At 54.0% G+C, this 26,955-nt stretch overlaps 13 protein-coding genes across 13 annotated transcripts; 9 read left to right on the forward strand and 4 right to left on the reverse strand.

The window, feature by feature from the left end:
* Positions 1-1,117: 1,117 nt before the first annotated feature.
* N7532_010936 (uncharacterized protein) lies at positions 1,118-1,447 on the forward strand (the record flags this gene model as incomplete). The annotated part of the gene is made up of 1 exon (XM_056623427.1): positions 1,118-1,447. The coding sequence occupies one exon, from the start codon at positions 1,118-1,120 to the stop codon at positions 1,445-1,447; it is 330 nt and encodes a 109-aa protein (XP_056470843.1).
* A 51-nt stretch (positions 1,448-1,498) lies between these two features.
* N7532_010937 (putative MFS transporter) lies at positions 1,499-3,098 on the forward strand (the record flags this gene model as incomplete). Its single annotated transcript, XM_056623428.1, has 2 exons — positions 1,499-1,703; positions 1,777-3,098. 2 exons carry the CDS (start codon positions 1,499-1,501, stop codon positions 3,096-3,098), a joined length of 1,527 nt encoding a protein of 508 aa, XP_056470844.1.
* Positions 3,099-3,891: 793 nt separating this feature from the next.
* On the forward strand, positions 3,892-4,461 carry N7532_010938 (cupin domain-containing protein; the record flags this gene model as incomplete). The annotated part of the gene is made up of 1 exon (XM_056623429.1): positions 3,892-4,461. One exon carries the CDS (start codon positions 3,892-3,894, stop codon positions 4,459-4,461), a length of 570 nt encoding a protein of 189 aa, XP_056470845.1.
* A 672-nt stretch (positions 4,462-5,133) lies between these two features.
* N7532_010939 (SGNH/GDSL hydrolase family protein) lies at positions 5,134-6,494 on the forward strand (the record flags this gene model as incomplete). Its single annotated transcript, XM_056623430.1, has 4 exons — positions 5,134-5,178; positions 5,240-5,676; positions 5,732-5,842; positions 5,918-6,494. The coding sequence occupies 4 exons, from the start codon at positions 5,134-5,136 to the stop codon at positions 6,492-6,494; spliced, it is 1,170 nt and encodes a 389-aa protein (XP_056470846.1).
* Positions 6,495-6,632: 138 nt separating this feature from the next.
* N7532_010940 (purine-nucleoside phosphorylase) lies at positions 6,633-7,885 on the reverse strand (the record flags this gene model as incomplete). Its single annotated transcript, XM_056623431.1, has 2 exons — positions 6,633-7,706; positions 7,763-7,885. 2 exons carry the CDS (start codon positions 7,883-7,885, stop codon positions 6,633-6,635), a joined length of 1,197 nt encoding a protein of 398 aa, XP_056470847.1.
* Positions 7,886-9,550: 1,665 nt separating this feature from the next.
* On the forward strand, positions 9,551-9,937 carry N7532_010941 (nuclear transport factor 2 family protein; the record flags this gene model as incomplete). The annotated part of the gene is made up of 1 exon (XM_056623432.1): positions 9,551-9,937. The coding sequence occupies one exon, from the start codon at positions 9,551-9,553 to the stop codon at positions 9,935-9,937; it is 387 nt and encodes a 128-aa protein (XP_056470848.1).
* Positions 9,938-11,567: 1,630 nt separating this feature from the next.
* On the forward strand, positions 11,568-12,590 carry N7532_010942 (uncharacterized protein; the record flags this gene model as incomplete). Its single annotated transcript, XM_056623433.1, has 3 exons — positions 11,568-11,988; positions 12,061-12,419; positions 12,489-12,590. 3 exons carry the CDS (start codon positions 11,568-11,570, stop codon positions 12,588-12,590), a joined length of 882 nt encoding a protein of 293 aa, XP_056470849.1.
* Positions 12,591-13,583: 993 nt separating this feature from the next.
* Positions 13,584-14,986, forward strand: N7532_010943 (FAD-dependent oxidoreductase; the record flags this gene model as incomplete). The annotated part of the gene is made up of 2 exons (XM_056623434.1): positions 13,584-14,570; positions 14,627-14,986. 2 exons carry the CDS (start codon positions 13,584-13,586, stop codon positions 14,984-14,986), a joined length of 1,347 nt encoding a protein of 448 aa, XP_056470850.1.
* Positions 14,987-15,345: 359 nt separating this feature from the next.
* Positions 15,346-16,563, reverse strand: N7532_010944 (pectate lyase family protein; the record flags this gene model as incomplete). The annotated part of the gene is made up of 5 exons (XM_056623435.1): positions 15,346-15,810; positions 15,877-15,962; positions 16,013-16,098; positions 16,166-16,392; positions 16,450-16,563. The coding sequence occupies 5 exons, from the start codon at positions 16,561-16,563 to the stop codon at positions 15,346-15,348; spliced, it is 978 nt and encodes a 325-aa protein (XP_056470851.1).
* A 2,690-nt stretch (positions 16,564-19,253) lies between these two features.
* N7532_010945 (isopenicillin N synthase family dioxygenase) lies at positions 19,254-20,661 on the forward strand (the record flags this gene model as incomplete). The annotated part of the gene is made up of 6 exons (XM_056623436.1): positions 19,254-19,394; positions 19,495-19,647; positions 19,716-19,796; positions 19,856-20,242; positions 20,326-20,505; positions 20,557-20,661. The coding sequence occupies 6 exons, from the start codon at positions 19,254-19,256 to the stop codon at positions 20,659-20,661; spliced, it is 1,047 nt and encodes a 348-aa protein (XP_056470852.1).
* A 352-nt stretch (positions 20,662-21,013) lies between these two features.
* Positions 21,014-22,568, forward strand: N7532_010946 (FAD-binding oxidoreductase; the record flags this gene model as incomplete). The annotated part of the gene is made up of 3 exons (XM_056623437.1): positions 21,014-21,142; positions 21,205-22,363; positions 22,444-22,568. 3 exons carry the CDS (start codon positions 21,014-21,016, stop codon positions 22,566-22,568), a joined length of 1,413 nt encoding a protein of 470 aa, XP_056470853.1.
* A 227-nt stretch (positions 22,569-22,795) lies between these two features.
* On the reverse strand, positions 22,796-24,522 carry N7532_010947 (putative aldehyde dehydrogenase; the record flags this gene model as incomplete). The annotated part of the gene is made up of 4 exons (XM_056623438.1): positions 22,796-23,080; positions 23,157-23,862; positions 23,929-24,379; positions 24,474-24,522. 4 exons carry the CDS (start codon positions 24,520-24,522, stop codon positions 22,796-22,798), a joined length of 1,491 nt encoding a protein of 496 aa, XP_056470854.1.
* Positions 24,523-25,200: 678 nt separating this feature from the next.
* N7532_010948 (YoaK family protein) lies at positions 25,201-26,106 on the reverse strand (the record flags this gene model as incomplete). The annotated part of the gene is made up of 3 exons (XM_056623439.1): positions 25,201-25,790; positions 25,864-25,893; positions 25,950-26,106. The coding sequence occupies 3 exons, from the start codon at positions 26,104-26,106 to the stop codon at positions 25,201-25,203; spliced, it is 777 nt and encodes a 258-aa protein (XP_056470855.1).
* Between the last annotated feature and the right edge of the window lie 849 nt (positions 26,107-26,955).

Genomic DNA, 26,955 nt, shown 5'->3' on the forward strand with positions numbered 1-26,955 from the left:
GCGGGGACCCGATTAGGAAACTGACCGTCTGGGCACTGCCCGAATACGAAAGCATCCCTGCCGATTCTGGCCTCAAATGAGTCAATTGAGTCATGCCCAGAGAGATACACCGAGGTAATTTGTTCAATGGGCGCCCTGTCTGCGAAAGATCGCACCATGAACCCTGGAGCGTGGAATCATCTCTGCCAAGCCTCGACTGTATAAGTATCGCGTGAACCTCGCGGGTTTTCGATTGACAGTTCAATTGTGATCCGACACAGGTGTATCTAGTGTACTTCACTAGTGCAGAAGGTATGGCGTAGCACGCTCACTCCGAGTTGTTCGATGCCGAGTTTATGAGGGTGTAAGTGATAGCCAATGGCTTAACCCGATTCTCTCTTTATGATGACACCTATCACTCGCCGAAATGACGCTGCTGGATTGCTTAAGACCAGCAGGGCTTGATTCAACATGGGTCTGAAAAGAGACTATATCCCATCTCGCCTTCAAGTCGCTCCCATCCTATGGAGACCAGATGCTGACCTTGGAATAGAAAATACAAGTCCACATGCCCAACGCAGTCGGGGTGCTTGAAAGAGAACGACCTTCAGGCAATCAGACGAGATAAGGAGATAGCGCTACTAGTAGATGGCAGCAATTGAACCCCTGAACCCTAGGACTACTGCTATTACACTAGTTACTGTATAATAGGTGCCTTCAAGATTAGGTATCTTGGGGTGCTATCCCAAAGGGGAGCTTAGGTGCGTACTCCACTGTAGTCCAATTTGACCCACTTTGAGATAATGCGAGATAAAGTAGTACCTGACAAGAAATACCTTAGACGATAGACCCCCTGAACTCATGCTGCTAGTATCGCTGTGCTGGTGTCTGACTAAGGACCTGAGAGTGTCCGAGCGGCATGACGGGCTCATCGCAGAATGCAACCCTGCCGGCTTGCCGCAATCGGCATTTTCAGCCTTTTCCGTCGCATCCACCCGCCGCACAGACGTGGCAGGCTCATTGAGCTGGCGATAGCAAGAAACGGGGGAGAGCTTGAAGTATTCGACCTGCCCTGAGACCAGGGGGTACCCCTCCGGTGGGCCAGCCGCCAGCGTTGCCCCCTGCTGCGAATGCAGGCATGAATGCTTATCGCCCTTCACGGCTCCCCGTCGAGTCGCCCTCCGACAGCCAGCGGCCTCGGCAAATCGACCAGCGAACTGATACGCAGGATGCAACGGTGCGGCGCAAGTCCGACCAGGATCGGCGCCCCAGCTCGCTCTTCCCCGGCGATGCGGAGAAACGTGGGGGTGACATTGACGAGATGCAACATACTCCCGCCAGCAAGGGCTCTGATAAGGCGTGGATATCCCCTCTGCCACCGCGGCCTTCTGCGATCTTGGCTTGCCTGCTGGTCTTGAGTCTTGGTCTTCGATCTTCTCCGGAAATTTGCACTGCCGGCCAGCGATAGTATATTGTATCGCCTATAGTACATTTCCTCTTCCGGCATCCTTCTGGCATCATGGGCCACGCACCCCAAGCGTCGCAGGACGACATGGCCAAGAAGACGGCCACCACGGGGAGTTTCGACGAGCCCGACAAGTTGCAGGGCTATGCATCGACCTCGGGAGTGGTGGACGAGGTCACTCGCGTGGTCGACCACAAGGCCGAGCGACGGCTGTGCCGCCGCTTCGATATTCGCCTGCTGCCCATCCTGGCCGTGATGTGTAAGTAGCCCCGCGGACCTTACCGGCATCGTGTTGGCTCCCAGACCTGTTCGCTGACCCAATCGTTCGCCAGACCTCTTCAATGCCCTCGACAAGGGCAATCTGGGTAATGCAAAGACCGACGGCATGACCGAGGACCTCCACTTCAAGCCCAACCAGTATAACCTGCTCCTCTCCATCTTCTTCGTCCCTTTCGTGGTCTTTGCGCCGCCTTTCTCCATGCTGGGCAAGAAGTTCAGCCCAGCGCGCACCTTGCCCGTCCTCATGTTCTCCTTTGGCTCCTTCACCCTGCTCTCCTCGGCCGCCCACAATTTCGGCGGCATCTTTGCCCTACGCTGGTTCCTGGGCATGTCCGAGGCCGCATTTTTCCCCCTGGTCATCTACTACCTGACCACCTTCTACCGCCGGGGTGAGCTCGCCCGGCGACTGGGTGTCTTCTACGCCGCGTCCAATATTGCCAATGCCTTCTCGGGCCTCATTGCCTTTGGCGTATTCCAGATCAAAGGCTCGAGTCTCCCCAATTGGCGGTATCTGTTCATCATCGAGGGCGGCGTGACAGTCCTCTTTGCCGTGTTTGCCTTCTTCTATCTGCCTCGCAGTGCGGCCGAGGCCACCTTCCTGAACGAGGAGGAGAAGGCCCTCGCTTTCCACCGCATCCAGGTCGACTCGTCGGCCGTGGTCAACGAGAAATTCCGGCTGCGGGAGGCGCTGGGCATCTTCAAGCACTTCTCCACCTATGTCTTTCTGTGCATTGAAATCTGCCTGGGCGTGCCCTTGCAGGGCGTGGCGCTCTTTATGCCGCAGATCGTGGGGCGGCTGGGCTATCCGACGGTCAAGACCAATCTTTACACCGTGGCGCCGAACGTGACGGGCGCGGCCATGCTGCTGGTACTGGCCTTTGCCTCGGATTACACCAAGCTGCGGTCGCCGTTTATTGTGCTGGGCTTCCTGCTCACCTTTTGTGGCTTCATGATCTATGCCTCGATTGATGATGTGCAGAACAACCTGCAGCTGGCCTACTTTGCCACCTTCATGATGACCTGGGGGACCTCGGCACCCTCGGTGATGCTGAGCACCTGGTATAATAACAACATCGCGCACGAGGGTCGCCGGGTGCTGCTCACGAGTATCGGCGTGCCCTTGGCCAACCTGATGGGCCTGGTGGGCAGCAATGTCTTCCGCGAGCAGGACGCCCCCAAGTACATGCCCGCACTCATTACCGTCTCGGCCTTTGGCGCCGCGGGGGCCTCCCTCGCGGGCCTGCTGGGCCTGTACATGTGGCTAGACAACAAGCGCCGCGATCGCCGCGAGGGAATGACCATTCGCGCGCGCGACATTCCGACCGAGCGCATGCGCGATGGACCCTCGTCGGCCGAGTTCCGATGGTTCCTTTGAGCCGATGCGCAGTTCATGCGAGATGTGCCCTGTATGTTGTATGTAAATGGAAAATAATGAATCTTTTAACGTCTATCTCCTGGGATCCCACCTCGTAAACGGATGGCCCAGACCCCAGTTGCTACTGCGTAGAGAACAAGTTTCTGTACAATGAACATACGAATAGGCGCCTGAAGGAGTACTCTGAGATCCCCGAAGAGTCTGCAGGGCGATGATGTGGTTGCCGTGACAGCCAGGCGGAATCGCCCGTTAGGACGAGTTCAGCCGACGTCAAGTCCACTTTTTCCAGCCTCCCCAGCTTCTTCCCCCGGACATCCCACGCGGTCGTCCCCATCTCTCCACAGCCCGGAGGAACGGGGAAACCTGGGAGAGTCCCTTTTCAGCTGGGGGATATAAGCGAGGACACATTTCCAGGGTCCACTGTCACTCCACACGGCTCAACGTGGGGAAAGCGTCCAACTCGGCCCCCCCCCCCCCAAAAAAAAAAAAAAAAAATTAAATGGAGCTGGGGCAGTTCTGCATCGGCGGAATGGTAATCATCGTCGATCGGAGTTCGGCGATGCTGAGTATGGCTCAGCAACGCTCACAGGAAAGGGCGGCGGGAGGTAACACGGCCAGCACATTTGCAGTGATGTGCTACACCGCTGGTCGTTCGGGGCGGCATGCATCTCGCGTCTGCATCTAAGTGGGACAACCACTGAGATCCCCTAGAAAAAGGGGCTAAACGAGGGAGCACGATAAATACTACCTTTTGCAAGACCTCAGGGCAGCCACGAAGAAGAATATCGCCAGCATGTCCAACACCGGTCAGATCTCGCCATTGCCGCCCGTGACTCGGCATATCACCGGCCATAATGCGGATGGCAAAGCCATTGTGCAGTCCTCCACGCCGGGTGAATGGAAGTCGTTCGAGGAGAGCCAGATGGCCTTCAATGTCGTCTATACGACCTCCCAATTCCCCGCCGATCTGAACAATGACGCGGACCTCGCCGCGCACGACAAGGTCCAGAAGTCAGGCAAGCTAGGGCTGGTCAACCCCAAGGGCACCGTCTGCCGCATTGTCGATTTCGCCCCCAGCAACCAGTGCGTGGTTCATCGCACACAGAGTCTGGACTACGGGGTCGTGCTGGAGGGACAGATTGAAATGGTGGTGGAGGAGGGCGAACCGGTACGAATGAAGCGCGGCGACATCGCCGTCCAGCGCGCGACGATGCACGGGTGGCGCAATCCCAGCGAGACCGAGTGGGCGCGAATGATGTTTGTCCTGCAGGACTGCCAGCCGTTAACGGTAGCCGGCAAGCCGTTGAAGGAGGAACTGGGGATCGCGGCCGGCGTGCTCAACCCAAGCGGGAATGACCAGTAGCGTGCGCTGGCTGATGATTCATGTCTTTTGCCGGAGGGGCAACGAATATCGCCAGCGTTGACTGTCAGCTACTCGTACTTTTGAATCCGATTCCATTTCTTGTTTCAACTCAATTTCTGCACGCCGTGTGGGCATTTGGGTCAAACCGCTTGGTGGCCTGTAGTCACTCCCCCGGGGGACGCGAGTTCCAGGGTGATGGAAGAACAGGGCAATGTTTAGGATTTATTTTTCTACGTCTTTCTCTGGGCAACATGGTCGATGCCATTCTTCCCTGGGGGCTCTTCGAGGGACATCCCCGCTTAATTTATCCCACCAGCCAGCGTCGTCGTCCCCGCGGGGATACACCCCCGCAATTGCGCTGCCGACAGGACATATTTATCCAGATCCTCCATTTTAGCCGCAGAAATTCGGGTATCTCTTGGTTATAAATGGTTGACATGGTAAAGGGAAAGGTATTCATAAGTCAATAAATGGTGGTTGCGAGTGAAATACCCAGTCTACCTCAATTTGAAGGTAACCATGGCCCCGATTACGAAAAAGCCTCTCGGATGGATCTTCAGGCTTTTCCTGGCAAGCGTCCTGTTGTTTGCCAGTGAAGGTACTCCTTTCCCCCGAGATAGACGAGCAACCGACCAGGAACAACATAGTCGTTGGGTGGGTATTTGGGCGACAATGCCTCAACAGGTCGAGCCTTATAACCTCCCTCCTGCGCCATTTGTAGGTCACAAGCAACTCAAGATATTCTTGCCTATTCCAACATTAATAAAGATCTTGATAGAATGGCTCTGACGCCGTGTTTCGTAATAGCTCACTCCGCCAAACTATCCAGGTAGGTCTGGCTGCCGACGAGATTCGACTCCGCCTGTCGAATGCATTTGGCAATAATGATCTGAATATCACTCGCGTCGCCGTGAGCCTGCCGGTCAAGAATGAGGCGGGGGCGAGTGCTATTGAAGTCGGATCCAGCAAGAAGGTGCTTTTCAGTGGAAGCCCGAGTATTTCCATTCCAGAAGGTGGCCTGGCGGTATCAGACCCCATTGAACTCCCCCTCGAATTCCGGTCGGTAGTGACGATTGACCTCTACCTGGAGCAGGGGCAGGGTGGTTCTGCTATCACGGGTCACCCGGGGAGCAGAACCACGTCTTTCATGGCACTGGGTGATACTCTTGATCAACATAACTGGACTAGCTCATCAGTGGCAAGCACCGAGCATTGGCGAGTTCTGCCCTCGTGCTCATACGATGAAAAAATGACTAATACCGAAGGACAGGTATTTCATCAGTGCTATCGAGGGACGATTGGACACGTCATCGAGCTCTTTTGCCATTGTTGGCGATAGCATCACTGACGGCCGGGGAAGCACTACCAACGCGAATAACCGGTAAGCACAATACGTCGAGGAGGGAAAGGAAAAACTTGAAGATGGCCTGGCCACGACGGTTACTGACTTGCACAGCTGGCCGGATCTCCTACAAAGGAGAATGCGGCAACACGACGCAACAGCGAACATTGCGATTCTCAACGAGGCGGCAGGCGGGAACCGTATCCTGCATGACAGCCTTGGCCCTAACGCTGTCAGTCGGGTCGATCGAGACGTGCTAGCACAGCCCGGTGTTCAATACGCCATGATATTCGAGGGGGTGAATGATATCGGGGTTGCTGGTCCAAATGAGCAGTCTCAGAAGGAGATCGGCGACCAACTCCTCGTCGCCTATCAACAGATCGCTACGCGAGTGCAAGCTGCCGGGATTCCTTTCTTCGGGGCAACTATCACCCCATTCGGCACATCCCCCGACTCCAACTATACTCAGCCGTATTCGAATGTAGAGCGAGAGAAGACTCGTCAGCGAGTCAATACGTTCATCCGACACAGTGGAGTTTTCGATGCTGTGCTCGATTTTGATCGTGTGGTGCGAGATCCTCAGGCCCCTTCCCAACTACTCAGCCAGTTTGATTCCGGGGACCATCTCCATCTCAATGCGGCCGGATGTCAGGCGATTGCGAACGATTTTCCGCTTGGTATTTTCGTATAAATCCGTCGGGTCGCAAAAGGGGTAGTCTAAGAAAGATGTCTATCATTCCAGCATTATAATATGTACGTCGAGTCTATCTAAGAATGTGTACATTTCTTGCTCGTCAGGCAGCACACACGTTGGATGCCGAGCAGGCAATTAACTGCGGCGAGCAAAACGGCGGACGCTGCGCTTCTTATAGGCACCGCTCTCCTCGAGGGATTGCTCCACACCGGGCCCAAAGTCCGGGGTGCCACCAAGTGTTCCGAAGATGTCGCCGATGTAGTTGCTCGGCTTCACTCCGTCGGCAAACGTCGTATCCCACTCTTTCAGGATTCCCTGGACAACCTCAATTCCGGCGCGGTAGATGTTCTCGAGGGCCAGCTCAAAGCCACCTTGAACAGAAGATTCGAACAGGTTGTGCGTAGCAGTCGATCCGGGGTAGGGTCTGTCGAAGTCGGAAGCAGTACGCATCACGATAATGCGAGAAAAGTCTGTGAGATTGTGAACCGACGACCGCAGCAGAACCTCCAGGGTGGCGTTATCCTCTTGAGCACTCGAGCAGTAGTCGCCCGTGCCGTTAGTGAACAGTTTGGTAGTGTTCTCAAATGCTGTTGCGAGGAGATTGCCACTGTAGTAGACATCCGACGTGGCCGTATCACACTCCACAATACTCGGGGGCAAAGTCGCCGCCTTGTACAGACCGCTCGGGGTCTTATAGTGAGGACGATAGGCCCTGGCAGTGGCCGAGTCCGACAGATTTGCACGGCGGGCGAAACCAGCGGCGATGCTGCGGAGGTTGGCATTGACCTCGAAGACCTCGGTGCCGTAGATCAACGTCGGGTACTGGTTCGGGTACTGGGAACCCAGTGGGACGTAGCCTGTCGAGTAGTTGCTCGGCAGCTCGCGGATATCAAATTCGTACTGAAGGGCCACCTGCACCGCGTACCGCGCAAACGTGGCGGAGCCGGTGGTGGTGCGCTTCGGGTTGACGCCTGCAATGCCCGCTACGAAGAAGTATGTTTGGGTGAGGTTGAACTGGGGTGAGAAGGCGACCGACGCGACAGTCACGGCCGCATTGATCTCGGCCTCGCCAGTGATGAGCTGGCAAATCTCATAATCCTCCGAGCAGTGGACGTCGGGATAGGTGGGCGACAGGCCCGGGACGGAGATGTTGTGGGCCAGCAGGTTAAATTCCGGGATGTTCCACCAGGCCTCAGCCTCGGGTTCGAACTGGATCACGCATTAGTCGGGAGAGAATCAATTGACCTACCACGAGGTGCACTTACCATTGAAACAATAAACACCTTGGGTGCAATTGGGTTAGCCTGCGCGCCCACGGCAGCCGAGGCTGTCGCGACGAGGGCGCTGACACCCAACGACGAGACGAATAGAGACCGGAACGACAGCATGACAGTCGCGCGAGACGAAATGAACGAAGGAGCGAAGGAGAAAAAATTCAGTAGGCTGGAGCTCGGGTTAAAAGCTCGTTGATAGCGTGCTTCATTGGCAAATTCTTCGCGATAGCCCACGCGATAGGATCGAGCATTTCTCCGACGAAGTGGAGATCGCACCACAATCAGCAGCGATCAGCGCCGGTCCGTCGAGCATCGTTAGGTCCGAATGACGCTGTCCCTTCTCCGATTGGCGTGCGTCGGGCCAGCTCCATCGACTCGACCACCGTTGGATCGTGCAGAAAGCTCTAGTTGCGCGCGGATCCAATAATGGTCGCTCCCGCTCTTATCGTGTGCCCCTGGCAGTTGTTTGCTGGGTGAGACCTTAGCTAGCCTCAGGTACCATCCAGGGCGAGAGTAAGTAGGGGCATTTCACAATCGCGGTGTGGTATCGCGATCTTCGGTTGCCATGGGGGTAAACCTTGGGTGATTGTTGCCGGGTTCGCGGAAATCTGCAACAGTGGCTGGTAAACCGAAGACACAAAATTGCTGAGAGTCCAAAACTCCGTATGTGTAGCATCGACCTCATATCAGTGTTTCCGCTTGCAGTTCGAGTCAATCAACATTTGCTTTCGACTGCGGTCCACAACGGAACAAAACCACCATCAAAATTACATTTTGGAGGGTTTGGTTATCCTTACCGTCCACCGCCCGGCATAATCTTAAGCATATTATTGTCGGCGGTCTGGAGCCTAAAGAGGCACGTGATTCAGAAGACGATGGCGCTTGAGGCTAGTCACATAGGGGATCGCTTCGGTGACTACGGGTGTCCGCTTGAATGATACCATCGAGAAGAGGCACAAAGTAGAATCGCACCACTGGCACCCAAGGTATCCCTAGTCTGAAACCTGGTATCGGGTGTCTTGTCGTCGCAGTTGGTCATCCCGCTTGTATGCCGTTGCCCAACACACCCCGTCCGTGCCTTGCAGGTTTATATCTTCAACATAATCCATCGAAGGTTGCTGACAAGTATATATGATAGGGCACACTCTTGTGCATACTCAAATCAAAATCTCTTGCACCGTTGTCTGCTCCAACCCAGCGGCCATTGTTGGGAATAATAATACCAGTGACTGTGCTCCAGACTCATACGCTGTAGGCAGGTCTATACACCAAAAGATTATTGCATTGCGCCGTCAAACTCCCTGTGACACTGACACTAACCAAGATTGACTGGTCATAGCAGGCTAATCCGACGGATAGACACATTTTGATTGCCGCGAGTCTAGTCGATGGTCGTTGTGATACCTGTCAAAGAGTCAATCGCAGCGGATGACGCGGGGGCTCAAGCCACCGTAGTGACCGTGGCACATGGGCGGGGCATGACGCATGGCAGGGCATGGCAGCAATAAATAGCAAAACCGTGAGCGTGTCAAGGACCTGATTGGCAGCGTGACAGGATGGAAAGGCGCTGATCATCGGGCCATTCTCCAACGTCATCCCACTGACGTCATTTTAATCTATGGCGACGCTGCCATCAAAACCACCAGGGGCCGCCGCAGATTCGATTCGCACTTTGTTTGCATCGTCCGAATCGGTAAGTTAGTCCGTTTGGTCAAGAGTAAAAGGGAGTTGGGTCGAGCTGACTGTTGACCGTGGAGGGTAGTAGAGAGAACCATCACCATGCCATCGATCCACGACCGAATCCGCGAAGATCTGCTTAACAAGGAGCGTGCGCTCTGGACCGCGCTCACCTCGGCTGATCCAGCACCCGCTGTGCAGAAGCTCTCCAACGCAGATGTCAACCTGATGTTCCCCAAGATGGGCATTATCACGCTGGAGGACGAAGAGCAGTTCAAAGAGGCCCTGAAGCCGCCTTTCCACCGTTTCGAAGGCTATCAACTCGACGAAGTACGAACAATCATCATCGACCTGATGGCGGGGATTGTGACATACCGGGTTCATGCCGTTCGGGGGCAGAAGGAGTACCGTGCGACGGCCTCCACGACATGGAGTCAAGCATCCGACGGCGAATGGCGCATTTTGTGTCACCAGGAGACCCTGGTATAGAGCAGAGCAAGGCTACTACTGGTTTGCATTTCATCTTATCTTACCGTGGGCTGTCGAGTGTGTGATAGCTGTGAACGGTAACATGACGTTATGCATTCACGATTCGATGATTTGATTTCAAGAGCCATCTTTTTAGCTATCGAACGGCGGTTCAATCCCTTTGTTTGCGTGGAGATATTTCAAAGCTGGACATTTCTCTTCTCTTCACATCTCAACCATCACTTGTGATCTAATGAAAAATTGAAATATATCAACGTTCCTCTTCATGAATGATGTATCTTCCATACAATAGTATCTGCTGTACTAGTGTATTGTTGCTCTCTGATCTTCATCAGGGGCTCCTTGTAGACAGGTATGAGTACGATTGTAGCCACAATCCCATTGTCTCTCACCGCAACATCTCCTTCTGACCGTTCGGGCTTCTCATAGTATGATGCTCCAAAATCTTGTCGTGGGCGTAGGAAAGGGGTCATTCTGATCCGTGAATAGGCAACATCGCATGGTCCTGAGCCCATTTTTGGCCAGGCTCCTGGGCCACCAGCGGAAGGAGGAATCGATCAGGTATGCGATAGAATGTACAATGATACTCGTGTCACAAGCAAGGGGTCACCACTTATCGGGGTGGAAGTTGGGCAAAGATATTCCAATACGATTTAATTTACACGCTTGATTCCAAGGACTGCGAGCAGTGGAACGGGGTGAATTGAAACAAGATGGCTACTTCGGTGGACCGTGAGCGAGCGCGAGTTCTCCAGTGGAGATCTCACCAGTATTTTGGGCTGGCTGTGCCTTCTGTGACTGTTGTCTGGTTAGTATCAATCATAATTTATGACAAACTGGCCTCGCCCAGCATATAACTGGTCGTTAGGCACTTTTTTACATAATTTATTGTGTCCATTCTGCCAGCGACTCTAAAAACCCGCTTGTGTCTAGATGGTTCCCTCGTCCAGCGGGTCAGCGTGGCTTTGATGTCCCAAATGCCCTGGTTTCGTTCGTCTTGGCCCCCATCCTCGGGCGTATTAGCGATGCATCGAATGCTAAGCAGTGGCTTCTTCTCGGTCTGGTCACAGAATTGGCGGGCTCGATGGTCGTTGCATCGGCCTGATCCCGTAAGTCTGTTGGCCTCTTACCGAACTTTGGGAGGCTGCGAGGAGAGCAGATTGCTCACTTGAGCATTTAGTGTCTCTTCTCTTCGTCGGGTGGTTTATCCAGTCGGCTGCCAACACGACGGACGGAATGATCGGGTTTGCCAGCCTGCTGGACAATACTTCGTCGAGTGCACGGGAGCAGATCCATGGGATCATGACGGTTGCCCTTGCCGTTGGATCCTCAGCGCAGTCTACACGTGGCTGGAGCTCTCTTGGAGGTGGCTGGATACTGGGCTGCCTGGTCTCGCGGCGATTGGGGTGAGTCTCGTCGGGATTGTCCTGCAGGGTCTTGTCCTGCCGCCGAGCGTGGATGACGAGGTCCCTGATACTGCCAGCAGTGCCAGCAGCAGTCCAGGGAGGCGAGGAGGAAGAAAGGCGGGAGGCCGCCCGAGGGGAAAGAAAGCCCCGACGTGGCCACCGCGCTGCTCTCCGCCACCACCGCAGCCTGAGATTACGGCCAGCCGCCGCGAGCCTCGCAGACGATGGATCTGCTGGTTTACTGGCATCTCGCGACTAACCGGCAGTTAGTGGGCGGCATCGTCAGCGCCTTCTTTCATGCAATCATCACGGCCAGCTTCAGTATCACAATCCCACTGCACGTCCGCGCCGTCTTTGAAAAGGACAGCCTGGTGACTGGGATTCAGTTAGCATCCATTAAGGGGCCCAATGCCATCTTCAGTGTTCCCGTTCGATGGGCGAATACCAGGATCGGCACGAGGCACCTCACGTCGGTAGGCTTTGTGGTGCTCGCACCGCTGCTGTGGATGGCGGGGGTCCCAGGAGATACGAGATTCCCCTGGGCTCATGAAGGACGGCGGGGGCCGGTCTTGTATGGACTCGCAATATCGGGAACGGGGCTCACGAGTCCCTTGCTGAATGGAGTGAGCATGATGGCGGCGACCGGTACGCAGACCATCCAGCAGGCCGGATGAATTCTGATCGAATGCGTGGATGTTGACAGCTGATGATCGGCAGGCGCAGCTCACGAGATCGAAATGGAGCACCCTGGACTCATCGAGTCCGACGATACATACAAGAAGGCCGTGCAGGGTGAATCGGCTCGGCTGGACGCTGGGCCTGTTTGTCGGCCCGATCTGGTCGGGGCCTTTCACGGAGCGCGTTGGCTGTTTCACGATGGCCTGCGCTCTCAGTCAGCGTTCCATCCCTGCCGCAATTCGTCAGGCGAGTCTAGCGCTAACGGGCGGCAGCTGGCCTCTGTCTGTTCTGCGCATGCATTGCATTCTGAAACCTGCCATCATCCGGGGCCGCACGGCGTGCTAATACGTTGCCGAGAACGCGCGGGGGTGAAGAATGAGCGTTGCACTGCGAGCCGCGTATGATACCAAACGTCGGACGCTAACGGCTGGTCCCAGTGCTAGACACTGCAAGGATAATCTACGCAGTATGAGAAGCTGTCGCTCCGGATGTTCTCCGTACAAACTGGGCCACTGGCCGGTGCTCCGCCAATCTCACTGGGTGCTGGGGCTGCGTTCCTTGATTTATGACCACTGCGCCAGTCTGCAACGGGAATGGGACTGGCGTTGGCGTGTTTGCCCTTCCTGGCTAGCGCTTCGCAATTTTCAGAGACAACGCCGCCAAATGCGCGGCTGACTCGCATCAATGATCGGGTGCAGCGGCGTCCTCGCTAAAGCCCAGGGACCTAGACTCGCGATCGATTCCCCTAGACGAAGAAGGAAGCATCGAAGCGGATAGAGGAAGCGACTCGTGTCCATCATGGGCGTCGCTGCTTTGTTGGGCAACGGGTGGAACGGGTGGAACTGCATTGGGATCCAACGCCACGGCTGGTGACGGACCGAGAGGCCTTTTCCTGCAGGACTAGCAGGCCTCGGAGGACGATCCGGCTGCTGGTTGCTGCAGCTAGTTGATTCGCACGTCGCAGACTCGGAGACTTTTTTTGTTGGTTCTTTGTTCTATCCCTCTTTTCTATTTTGCTTTTTGCTTTAGCCCCGCGTATGCTGCGTGTTGAAAAACTTGCCACCTAGCTGTCAGCCTCGGTTACGACGGTCTCCCCGGACGCCATCTACCAGCCAATTCGAGGCCTGGACAGGGGCAAATTGGCGGTCAAGCCGTCGTCGGGGTGTGATTTATCACATTTGGCCGTGTGGAGAGACATGGCCGTTGCTGAGCTCCACCACGGGTTCCGTGGATCATCTGCAACGCCTCGACAAATGCCGAACGATCGCCTAATCCGGCCGAGGAAACTGTGATCTCCTTGAAGCTCCGATTGATCACACTGGGCCCGTTATATACTAGCTACGCCGGCGTGATGAAGGGGCGTTAGACGTGTCGATCGTTGGCCATGGACCCGTTCACTTTCCCCCGGACAGCACGTTTTATGTGCGGTGCCTGAACCCTGCGAATATCATCCATCGCGCGCGATCTTCTCCCAGAAGCTGGATCCCCTCTGCACTTCGTGGATTCTTTCAAGTTGGATGCAGATTTGGTCAATTACCGCCCCTCTGGAGCGCTGCTACGACATGGATTCGATGCATCCGCCACATGATATCATCATCGTCGGCGCTGGCATTGCGGGCATCGCCTGCGCCCTCGCCCTTTCCCAGGAGCTTTCGCCGTTTGTCCCAGGCCTCAAAATCACGATTTATGAGCGGCACGATATTTTGTCAACATCTGGAGGCGCTATCAATTTGACTCCTGTCGCACAGCGCCACCTCGCACAGTTGGGAGTCCTGGAAGAGTTGGATCGTATGGGCCCCGAAGGCGGAGCCGAGGTGGATGCCGTCGGACTGTACTCGATGCGATCCGGTCGCTCAGTCGGGTCGATCGATTTTGTGGATCACCGAGGGAATGGCTATGGTGGTTTCAAGGGTCGCCGAGTGATGCGGATTGTCCTCTCCATGGCGATGATGAGCCTGGTGGAACGAGCCTCTAATATTGACCTTGTTTTCGGCAAAAAGGTTGTCGGAGGCGAAGAACTCAACAACAGAGCGGTGGTGCAGTTCCAAGATGGCTCCAAAGCCATCGGAGACTTGGTAATCGGATGCGATGGAGTCCATTCTGCGGTGCGCACCCAATGGATTGATCCGGAGTGTCCCTCGCAATACACGGGAATATCATTTCTGCAAGCCACCATTCCTTCGGACACCATCTCTTCACGCATTCACTTCAAATCATCGGCGCTGAATATCTCTCGTCATGGCTCCATGTTGACCAGCTACTGCGACCGGGACCATGAGCAAATATTCGCAGCTGCGATTGTACAATTTAGTCAAGAGGATTTGTGTTATTACCGATTAGAACCAGGGCAGGACTGGTCAACACAGAACCGTATCAAATGTGCCCTCCGTCGGGAAATGCAAGATCGCTTTTCCAAAACTGCGATCCCTTGCATTCGCGAAATGGTTGACAGCAAAGCAGACTGGATGCTCTATCCAGTCTACCAAGTGCAGCCAGGAGGACGTTGGTGCGGAAACCGAGTTATCTTACTAGGCGATGCAGCTCATGCGGTATGTGAAATTAATGCATTGACTCTTTCTCTTCACATACTAACGCTGTGCTTTAGATGCCACCAAGGGATGAGTCTGCTGCCTACGCACTAGACGACGCAATCCTATTTGCTCGTATTCTGGCACGCTTTCGCTCAGAGCCTCTCTCAGAGGTTTTCGATGCTTACGAACGGCTGCGTCGAGATACTATCAACCGTGCCTTCAAAGAATCTCGTCGTATGTGGGAACGCAACCGAGATATGGGTCTCTTAGAAGGTCGACTCAAGGAGTGGATGATGCCATTCTATCTCCGTAGTCATCGAGATGAGCGAGAGGCTGCATGGGAGTTTGACGCAACTAAAATCACGATTCCAACCCCCGCACCGAGTGAGGACTTAGTATCTCTACATTCATTTTTGAAGGAGCATGCCCCATAAAAAGGGAGTATTTGTACATTGGAAATTGAAAGGGCGGTCCCGGTGTTGGGTTTCGTTAAGATTGCATGGAACGGTGTATGGGAGATATCCTTGATTTGATAGCAAGTGTAGGACCTTGACCTGTTGGTCACAATAATATTGCATAATGGATATTGTTTCAATTTCAAAACTCAAACAAAACCTAGAGGTCTTGAAAGAATGAAAGAATGAAAGACAGACAGAAAGAAAGAAAGAAAGAAAGAAAGAAAGAAAGAAAGAAAGAAAGTATTGCTTTACAAAAGCACTAAAATTCCAGATTCTAGTCTCGAAGGTCGCCACCTCGACTTGACCGGCATATCGAACAGCGCTGATATGTTCGCTTAGAAAGACAAAGTCTGGCCAGCTGTACCGACGACTGCATTTTTCACACTGCCCGACCCGACGAGGTCATAGTCGTAAGGCACAGACGTAAGAGTACCTTGCTCTGCGGCATTCTCACCATCACCGAAATCATTGTCGTTCGACACCGCATAGCCATCATCGGTGGAGTACAAGGGCTTCTTACTACCCGTAAAGGCATTTGACTCGACCAGGAGCTGAGCCCCCTGGCGAGTGTTGATTCCATCACTCACATCCTGGAAGTAGCTATTGTAGATATGGCCAGTACCGAAGCGGAAAGATGGTGCGCGAGAGTTGATGTTGTACCAGTAGTTGTTGTTTTGGGTCACATGCAGGTAGCCAGTGTCCTCATCGCCGTTGCTGTCCGAGTGGCCGACCAGAGAGGCCTTCCAATGGTCATGGATGAAAGTGTTGGAGACGGTCACATAATCAGATCCGTGGGTAACCTAAGGTATGCAGCGTGAGCGTTAAGTCGTAACGAAAACCACTCATATATGTTCATCGAAACTCACGTCAATCAGGCCATCGTAGTAATCCTTGTCATGGTCTCTGTCGGACGAGACATCACAATGATCCACCCAGACGTTTTTGGAATACTCTAAGTAAGGTCAGATGTGGGGGAAAAACCAGGGCATGGGAAATACATACGGATGCCGATGGCATCACCGTTATCGGCGAGAACCTTTTCGACGCCCAGGTTGCGGATAATGACGTTTGAAGCCTCCTTGACGAGACTAATGAAAATATGAGTCCAGACAATTCACTTGACCTGGTGGGCATGAGGGACGGGGTTTGACTCACACTCCAAAGCCCGAGAGAATGGCGCTCGAGTCCTTGCCAATGATGCTAGTATTGCTGCCAACGCGAGCCTGGTCGGCAGCCTTGGTAATCTTGCCACTAACAACGACAACCTTTGCATCATCGCCAGAGACAGCCTCGGTGAATGCCGCATAGGAAGAAACCGTGGTGGTAGTACCTCCAGCACCACCGGTGGTTCCGCCATTTTGACTGGCATAGCCAGTAGCAGACTTCAATTAATGTCAGTAAGATAGCTCGCCACATGGAGAGAGACTCGAATCACTGACATCGTCGATGTTGGCTCGCTTGACCAGGTGATCGGTAGTTGACGTCGGCATGCCCAGAGCAACGCTGGACAGACAGCCGACGAGCACGGCAGAAATCCACTTCGAAGGAGCCATTGCGCAGAAACTTTGCAGATATCGGTACTAGATCGAGTGTGAGTTTCTGAGAAATTGAGTATTTGGATATCGACGAAGCATCATGGGATTTATAGGTCTCTCGAGCTACCCCTGCCACTCATGTTGTCGTCCCGCCGGCGGACGGAAATTCTCCACGGGGCCTCGTCCAACTTGGCAAATATCATAAGTTCGGTGGATGTATGAGGAGGACTGAATGTTTCTCCGACATGTCTTGCATCAAACTGGCCTCCTGAAACCCGCGTTCATCACGGAGTCGACGTACGGGTCTTTAGTTCCCCTGGGCGGCGGGCTTGGCGGGATACGCCGACTCGTTCCGTGCTCAACGATGGCACCAACAGCGATGATCGACGCCGGCTGGCGGATTGACGGACGGCGTTCGTCCGCGAACTGCGTGATGCTTCCGTCGACGCTGTCGTCAAAGTCTATCCCACTTCCACAAATAACGTCGCATACGCCTAAGGACTCGCGAGCTTCCAAGTGTAGAGAAACGCCAAGGCGTCGTTTCAGCCTCCCCCGCCTGAGTAGCTTGGCAGCAGCAGATGAAAGGAGAAGGGGGCTGTGCTTGAGCGGAGATAATTCCATCAATCGAGCGATGGCACTTCTGCAGAGCTGCACACCTTGTTTTATCAACATGAGCATGCTTGGCAATCCGTGAGGCTATTGGGACATTTCATTAGTTCAGCTCCGGTCGAGGCATTGCGGCATAAGCGTTGTCATTATCGAATAAATGTCAATGCCAACCAATCTCCATCAAATCGGCATGCCTATATCATACATGCAAATGACGCGAGATGTATGCATGTATAACTGGCCGGAGAGTGGTTGAGGTTCATCCGTGTTTGGAGTTTTCCACTTCCTCTTCTCATATCGCACAAGTTCCACAGTGCGGCCGCCCACTTCCCGTTGTCAGGTAGGAGGCGCTATAGACAGTTCCGAACCTTGAAGCCCCTAATTATCCCCGATTCGATCGAATGGGACCAAGTTTGGCCGAGTCGTCATAGTGTCAGAATAGATGATGGTTCTTGGCCGTCTTGGCATCGCGACAGGTTCTGGACCAGACATCACATCCTTTGCTGCCGTGGGGAATAGTCTCAAGGGTTGTGCACAGTAATAACAAAATAGAGCGGATGGTGTGCGCTCACAATCCTCGGTCATATTGTTGGGGTTGCCCACTACCGTCGTGTTGTTGGGGTCAACCCCGTGATGCTTACTAAGACACGCGTTCAACGCTGATGGCCTTGATGCGAGTCAACCAGCGGTGTGTTTCTTCCAGTCTTCAAGCCCTTCGTGAAACACTTCCGAGGAGATCCTCCCGAGCACGGTCTATCAGTATGGCGGTTGGTGGCTGTTTCTGTGGCAAGGTCCGGATCGAGTATCATGGCCAGCCGATCAAATCCGTTAGTATATCCCTCTAGATTTCTAACTCGAACTCGATTTTGGGCTAGCTGTCACTACTCATACTCATGCTCATCTCCTTCGATCTGCTCTAGGCGTTGTGTCACTGTCTCGATTGTCGCAAGCTGACCGGGGCTCCCTTTAGCTATAATTTTCTCGTTCAAAGCGCAGAATTCGAAATCACAGGGAGTCCCAAAGAGGTAGCCAAAACGTCCGATAGTGGAAATGATATCCGGAATTATTTCTGTCCTGACTGTGGTTTGCTTTCGCGATTGAGCGTAGGAAGACGAGTTCTAATGAAAACGACAGGCACGCCCCTTTTTGGACGGAGAATAAATTCGGACGGAAGCCCATATGAGTTGACAGTAGTTCGGGCAGGAATCTTTGATGATACCCGTGTTTTGAATGAACAGAAGCCCGAGGTGGAACTATACACTAGCCGGCGATTAACGTGGACGAATCCTGTTGAAGGGGCTGATCAATTTGACGGCATGTCACGATTTTGACGGACTTTGCACAATGTATCCTAGGGTATGATAGAACTGGACAGTTGGGGGGTACAAGCATGAACGCAAGATTAAGTCGCCCCGGACTTCTCTCATCTTCTTAATTCTTAATAGAATCCAATTTTCAAAAGACCATCAGCTCGGGGGTTTGGCTCGTCTCACGGTGGAAATTTGCACCGCACGAATAGATTGTGACATGGAGGAAGATGTCCTGAACGATTCGCTGCAGGGAAGGGATTGAGGGGCCCAGCGAAGCAAGAATAATTTCAGAATACACGTTCAATTCTTGATTTAGCATGATTGAAGATCCATCTCTCATCATGACACCTTATTCACAAGGCCTCTCAGGGGCTGTACGATGTGAGGATGCCGTACAAAGTGACTCATTACATACTCTAGCGTACTAGTCGTACATTCACACTGGGAGAGGTAATAGAATCTTGAGAGTATTCGGTAGTAGCAGTGTATCTAAATTAAGGTATACATCAGCATACAGTAGCACCTCCTAGTTGATCATATGTGATCACGTACACTATATCCCGTCTTAAGCATATAATAGGGTACCCTCGTGGAGGTAGCGCCGGCTGAGTAATGGCCGCCCCTCCCCGCGTTTGACCTCGGCCCCAAACCACACGCGATCGTCGCCCTTGAACCGCCTCGAATCCGCCCGAATCGGTCGTGAGGAACGGGAGAACCGGGGAATTATACCTGGGCCAAGGAAGAACAGAGAGTTTTCATCGGTGCGCAGAGGCTCGACAACCTTGGAAGATGGCGGCAACATTCTCGTCGGTGCCCCAAGTGGACTATGCGCGGTTGAAGGACAACGCCACGAGAGAGGAGGAGCTTGTGAAACTGCGCGATGCCATCTTCGTCGTGGGTTTCTTGTATTTAACCAACACCGGGCTCGAAGTATGTGTATACCGGAGGCCCTATTACTTATGGCCATAGTCATGGTCATGGTGCTGTCTAAATATATTTCCGGGGCGTGACTGACCGCGAGGTACACTAGGATCTCATCCGCCACACTCATGGGAAACTGCGCGAGCTGTTTGATCTGCCCACGGAAACCAAGGAGGAATGCAATATGATCCACTCGCCATCCTTCCTGGGATATACGCGTCTTGGGGCAGAAACCACCGCCGCCCAGACCGATTTCCGGGAGGTAAGCGCGCCCAATCTCTGAAATTGCCATCAGCACGCCCATCGTCGATCGAGGACTAATCCGCGCAGCAATTCGACTTCGGGACCCCCGGCATGCGACAGTGGACCGAGCAGGATCCATTCTGGCAACGACTGGAGGGAAACAATCAGGTCGGTGCTTTCGAACCAGTCGAGCTTCTGTTCCCCGTCGCTGATTGTATCCGATCCAGTATCCGAAGCACCCGGGAGCCCAGGAGCTGGTCGATGATTATATCTCCCGGATTGACAATCTGGCTCAAAACTTCGTGCACCTGGTTGCGGAGAGTCTCTCGCTCCCCAAGGACACATTCGATGATTTCAAGGGCAAGATGAGTCGACTGAAGTTTGTGAAATACCCACCCTCAGCGCCGGATTCCCAGGGCGTGGGCCCTCACAAGGATTCCGCCGGGCTCTTCACATTTCTGTCGCAGGATAATACTGGTGGCCTCCAGGTCCTGAACAAGAACGGAGAGTGGATCGATGTGCCCCCAGTCGAGGGTAGTCTCGTGGTCAATATTCAGCAAGGGTTCGAAGCCATCACAGGGGGCGTCTGCGCCGCGACCACGCATCGGGTTATTGTAAGTACAAACAGATCCATTTCCAGATGCGCTTTGTATATCCTGCAACGCCGCAGTGGGCCCTATCTGACTATTACGTATAGGCCCCCATATCTCGAACTCGATACAGCATTCCCTACTTCCTCGGGGTGCGGTTAGATTTGACGCTGCAGCAGCTGCAAGAGTCGGCGGCCCACATCGTAAAGCGCATCCCTGCATCCGACGACCGCAAGAAACGAGCGGTCGATGTGCCGAGCGAGTTTTTGTCTCCTCTTTATGCCTGCGTAAGATGAATGACCCCTTTAATGTCAAATTTCTCTAATGGAATGCTCTAGTTTGGCGAGGCACACCTCCGGAATCGCATCCTGAGTCATCCGGATGTTGGGCGTCGCTGGTACCCGGATTTGTATAAGAAGTACTCCCAGCAGACTCTCTCGTAGTATATAGATTACACTGCTAGTTAATATCACTGCACCGGCAACTTCAAGTGTTGGAAGGTAATAGTTGTATGCTCTTAAGGGAGTAGTAGAATCATTCGGCCGCCGTCTAATTCTGAAGGTCTCCTGGGATTTCGACATATTTGTAGAGCCTCATAGAAGAACGCCAGTTTCTCTTTTTCTTATTTTGTCCAGCTCGGCTGATCTCTAGCGGAAGTGAGTCGGGGTGATTTAGCCCGTTGGCGCGGAATGCGGGCTGATGCCCCGCGAAGGCGGGGATCGTCTCAATTTCCCGCACGCTGCGGCTGCTGCACTTCACGTCTTCTCATAATTGATTGTCCTCGACAACGCCAGCATGTCCATCACCGCGGCTTCTATTGATATCCTTCGCAGTCGGCTTACGACGGCGATTGTTCACGTTCCTGGCTCCGAAGGCTACCAGCAAAGCCTGGTTCGATGGTCGGATACAGGAGTGAAACGCGCGGTAAGCAACGCAGCACTCGCGAGTTTGCAATGCACGGATGTGATGATGATTGACAGGCACAGGGCGTCGTGGTACAACCAATGATTGCGGAGGATATCCAGACGGCTCTACAATGGGCGCAGGAGCACGCGATTGACATCGCTGTGAAGGGCGGCGGCCACTCCACGGCGGGCACAAGCTCGAGCGACGGCGGCCTGGTGATCGACCTGTCACGAATGAACCAGGTCATGGTCGACAGTGCCCAGAAAACCATCACTGTCCAGGGCGGCGCCACCTGGAAAGAAGTCGACGAGGTCGGCGCTGCCCATGGCCTGGCGACCGTGGGGGGCACTGTCAACCATACCGGCGTTGGCGGACTCACACTCGGCGCAGGTTACGGCTGGCTGTCGGGTCAATATGGTCTCACAATTGACAACCTGCTCACAGCAACCGTCGTCCTCGCGGATGGAAGTCTCGTAACGGCCTCTGCAACTGAACATCCTGACTTGTTCTGGGGCCTGCGAGGTGCGGGCTATAATTTTGGGGTAGTGTCTGACTTTACCTACCAGGCCTACGACAAGAGCAGCCCGGTCTATTCGGGGATTCTGGCATTCCCACCGCCCCAGCTGGAGTCTGTCGTCGAGCAACTGAACGGTCTCTTGGCGGAACCAGACTCACGCGCCGGCGCGATGTGCATCTTTGCCCAGGCCCCCGATGGCTCTGGCCCGATGATCATCGTAATCTGTTTCTACGACGGGACACAGCAAGAAGGCCAGCAGCATTTCGCAGGCTTGCTCGGACTGGAACCGATTCTGAACACAATGGACATGATTCCCTATGCGATGGTGAACACCCTTCAAAATCCCCAAGCCACATATGGAGATCGCAAATCGTTCAAAGGAATTTTCTACCAACCGCCTCTGGACCCACACTTTGTGCGCACCGTGTTCACTGATTTCATGGCGAAGCTGCAACACGAACCCGATCTAATGGCGTCGGCGATTATTCTCGAATTCATCGATATGCGCAAGATATGTGAGGTTCCCTTGACTGCAACCGCATTTGCGAGTCGCAATACAACCCAGAACGGAATCATCTACATGCGCTGGACAGATTCCAGTAAAGATCTGGAGCATCGGGCATGGGCACGCGAGATACAGGCCAAATGGACGGCCGAGTTAGATGCTCGAGCTAGGGGGCAAGATGGCGACTACGTGCCCCAATACATCAACTACGCTGAACGTAAGTTCCTTCTTGGGGCCTTTTGAGAAAGTCCCTTCTATGTGTGATTCCTATACCTTTCAGATACTGATAGCTTTTAGCCGGTGACTCGGTGGTACCAAACATCTACGGCGAGAATCTCGGACGCCTACAGACAGTTAAGGCCCAGTACGATCCCAAGAACATCTTCAACAAGATGCACCCCATTCCCTTGGACACCAAGTGAGGAATATAAAACCGGATGTGCATGAACTGTATCATACCAAGCGCGGTGCGCAAACGTTTCAGATAAATGGTACATATGCTCAATTGAATATATGTATGTCAATTTCTGACACACCAGGAAAAGGTTCAGTGATATGAGCATCCAAATGGTACGCATTGAAGATTCCAGCACGATTTTTATTTCTAAAGACGTTGTCAACGTTATGGAAGTGGCTTTTGCACCTTATATCAGAGTCGAGGTAGGATATGGTATTTGACCGCTTTGACGGTGGTCCATCCCTCGAGGGCCTCCTCACCCATGTCTCTCCCAAACCCGCTCTCTTTGACACCACCAAATGGCACATTCGGGCTCAGCATCGCCCACGTATTGACGGTCACCTGGCCGGACTCGAGAGACTTGGTGACCCTGTGAGCTCGATTAACGTCGTTAGTGAAAACAGCTGCACTCAAGCCGTGGTGGGAATCATTGGCTTTGGCAATGACCTCTTCCTCGGTGGAAAATTTCGCAATGCTCTAAACCACAGGATATTAGTACAATGTGCTGCAGATAGAAGCTTGACGAGAACGAAGGAATACTAAAGGCACTCACTGCGACAGGGCCGAAAATCTCCTCGCGCATGATTGCTGCATCATCGGCAACGTCGGCAAAGGCGGTATTTTGCACGAAATAACCCTTGTCACCGATACGTTCGCCTCCAAATAGCAGTTTAGCGCCCGACTGCTTGCCTTGTCGAATGTAATCCAGAATCTTCTGGTGCTGGGCATGGCTCACAATGGGACCCTTGGTCGTCGACGTATCCAGTGGATCACCGGCCACTGTCGGTGCCCCTGCCGCCGCCTGCTTGTAGGCCTCGATGAACCGGTCATAGATGGCAGCCTGAACATAGATACGCGACCCCGCGGCGCAGATCTGGCCGTTGTTGGCGGTAATGCCAACGCGTGTCCACAATAGCGCGTTCTCGAGATCGCAGTCATCAAAGACAATTGACGGTCCCTTGCCCCCTAGCTCCAGGCTCACCTTCTTCAGATTGGTCCGAGAAGCAGCTTGTAAGATCTTCCGACCGGCCACAGCACTGCCGGTGAACGCCACCTTGCGAACATCCATATGCTCCGACAGAGCTTGACCGGCAGACGCTCCATCACCGGTGACAATGTTTACAACTCCGGCCGGAAAGCCGGTTTCTTTGACCAACTCCGCTAGCTTTTGGGCATAGAGCGGCGAGAGCTCGGAGGACTTGATGATGAGGACATTCCCGGCCGCCAGAGCTGGTGCCAACTTCCAGATTGTAATCATTCTAGTCAATTCTCGTCAACAAGATCCGGTATGGGCAGCGTTTAATATGGGCGTCTACAGCACTTACAGAGGAGCATTCCACGGAACGATGGCCCCGCAGACCCCAATGGGTTCACGATGGGTATAAGCAATCCCTCCTTCCATGTCGAGCGTCTTTCCATCCATCTTGTCGGCCCACCCGGCGTAGTACCGCAGGCAACCCACGGATTGGGGGATATTCAGTGCCATTGAGTCTGTGTAGAGGATGCCGGCATCGATCGCCTCGAGCGATGCCAGGTCCTGGGCATCCCGTTCAATCAAGTCCGCCAGCTTTAGCAGCAGTCGAGCCTTGGCTGGACCGGAGACTGTCTTCCAAGTTTCAAACCCGGTTTTGGCAGACTGGACAGCGTAATCAATGTCCTCCCGACCTGCGGCCGCGATGGTTCCCAGCTGCTCGCCGGTGGATGGATTTTCGACTCCCAGGGTTTGATTGGCTGCGGAAGAGATGAAATCATTGTGAATGAACAGTCCCGTACGAACTACATATGTGTCAAGTTCGTTAGTACATACTCCTGGTACCATTTTATCTCAATGAGGGGGGGGGAGGGGGGAGATCGCTGGGACCGCACTGACCGGTGACTCGGCGACCTTGCACTCCAATAACGGTCAACGAGGATGGCATGTTGAATTACTGTGAGGTTTTGGCCATGCATTTCCCGGGGTTGCACGCTGCTTTTGAGGGCCACAGCGCAGCTCTCTGACGTTGGGCCGCGGGAGTTGCCGTCTTCTAGCTGCTGCATCGATTCCGCGCTGAAATTCCGCACCCTTTCCGACTCGGAGGGCTGCTTCCGAAGAGAGGTGCGCTTAGTGGAGACGAGAAAAGTGCATGTGGGGAGGCCGATCCTCTTATGCGTAGATAGGGGTACCATATCGCGACACACTGTCGAAACTCGGGCTTGCTGGCTGTGTCCGGGCACCCCATGCGGAAACTCGGAGCCCTCGTCACGATGCGGAAGGGCCACAGCCGATCTTGGGGCAATGTTGTCATCTGGCTACCCAGGTCCCGGAAAGACTAGGAAATATGCAGAGAGGGGAGTGTGTTAGTGGCAGACAGGAGTCTTCAATCGTGATTATTTTAGTCTCAAAATAGCAAGACGGCAAGGGAGTAGTCGTAAGAAGGTTACGCATTGACGAAGTACTCTAATGTTGATGCCTGACTGCCTCGAAAAACTACCATCACACCTTGTTCTTCAGGCACAAAATTAGCAATGTGGCCGCCGCATGCGCTTGCCTACACCCTCGCGCCTTTGTCTTCTCTGGTTGTCGTCTTCATCAGTCTTTGATCCCAGCCTTCTCTATTTTACGATGCAGTCGCCCAGAAACCCCATGCACCCGCAGCTACCAGCTTGATCCCCGCTGATAACCACAAAGCCGACGCAATCTGCTCCGTGGTCTTGGTCACCCAGCCCCCAAGAATGGCTCCCACCAAGGTCAATATAAACGCAATGATCCGCCGATCACGCTTTTCATTCCGCAACAAGAAGAGCTTTGGGTCTGACATGAGATCACAGAGAAGGCTGGTGATGACCACAGTCGGGATCTCGTTAAATCCCAGGGCACGACTTGCCACGATCTGACCGGCCGACTGAAGACTTAGGAGCACAATGGGAACCTCCTGGTCCCATGGAGGGGTACCGCTTGGATGCCCCGTGGCCAGAGTACTCGAGATGACATGACCCTGAATGAGCCCGGCCGCGATGATGATCACACTGGCTTGGATCAAGAATGAAAGCATCATGCATCCTCGGCGCCGGGGCCCCAGAATGCGATGAAGCCGCGCGAAGAGGAAACTCCCGATCACAAAACACCCGATGGATGTCAGAGAGCGTGTCCAGCCATATGGACGTGTGTCCTGCCCTGACGCTCCCAATCCGACGAAAATCGTGTTTCCTGCAAGATCACACACATCGTCAGTTCCCAAGCTCGCTGAATATTCGCCCGTCTGTTGTCGCAGTTTCCTTACCAGTTTGCATTGACACAAATGTCCGATACGCTGGGAGATATGGAGTCAGCTTTAGATGCAAGAACGACTGGGGTGGAAGATCGCACCGTTGTATATCGTACTGTCGACCAAGCCGGACGAGAGACAGCACGCGAACAAGATCACGTCCCCATGGTGAGGCTCCACGTCGGCCCTCAAAAACGCTGATACTCGTGAGGATGACTTCTCATCTGGCACAGCGGACGTTGGGAGCGATGTCGACATTCTGTTGAGGGGTTCGAAGACGAAATGGTGCACAAACGGGGCAAACTCCGTTGGGAGGGCGACTCGAGGTATACCCAAAAAGCTGGCCAAGAGCTCGGCCTGCCGTCTTCCCCTCTTTCGCGGTAGTCAAGGGGGTTCTCCAGCGGCATCGTGATGACGCGGACCTTATAGCCACCGGTTAAAGGCGAATTCTGCACGCGGGGAAACGCAGCGGCATAAGCGGCCTCCAGATAAGGGCCGCCACTGTCACGTCTCGCCTGCAAGCCCGGCGGGAGCATCTCCGCGCAGCAATCCGCGCCGAAGCCATTTCCATTTGCCGCTGGGATGCGCCAAGCCTCGGGGTGAATCGGTCGCGATGCCGAGCAACTTGGCGCCGTTTCTGTCTGCTCCCCCGAGATCCACTCGGTCGACGTGTGTGACGGTTCGGACGATGTCCACGAGGAAACCAGTGTAACGTTCTGGGTTCCTGGATTCCCTTTCACCGTCTGATCAGCGCAGGCTCTTTCACCGTCTTATCGTCTGCGCTGACTTGCTTTTCTTTCCGAAGAGCCCCCAAAAAATATGGTGAGCGAGGCTCTGGGATGCCTTCTCGTGCCAATCGTGGGCTCGCCACGAATGCCACCCGCATTTGGATGCCAATAAAGCCGCGGCCTGCGCCCCCGTGGCGGGCCTCTGAAGAGACTCGCTGATCTCCCGAGACTAGTGGAGAGCGGAAATCCCTTGGCGGGCCGGGGGCGGTCCTTCAGCCCAAAGGACCTCCTTGACCCCTTTCCTTATTCGTCTTCCGTGTATTAGCATCCATGGAGGGACCCCTCTTCCCCCGCCGGACTTTCATCTCCTGCAGATGCA

This window comes from Penicillium argentinense, assembly GCF_028826775.1.
Source record: "Penicillium argentinense strain IBT 30761 chromosome Unknown utg000010l_segment0_segment0, whole genome shotgun sequence".
Classification (NCBI taxonomy): domain Eukaryota; kingdom Fungi; phylum Ascomycota; class Eurotiomycetes; order Eurotiales; family Aspergillaceae; genus Penicillium; species Penicillium argentinense.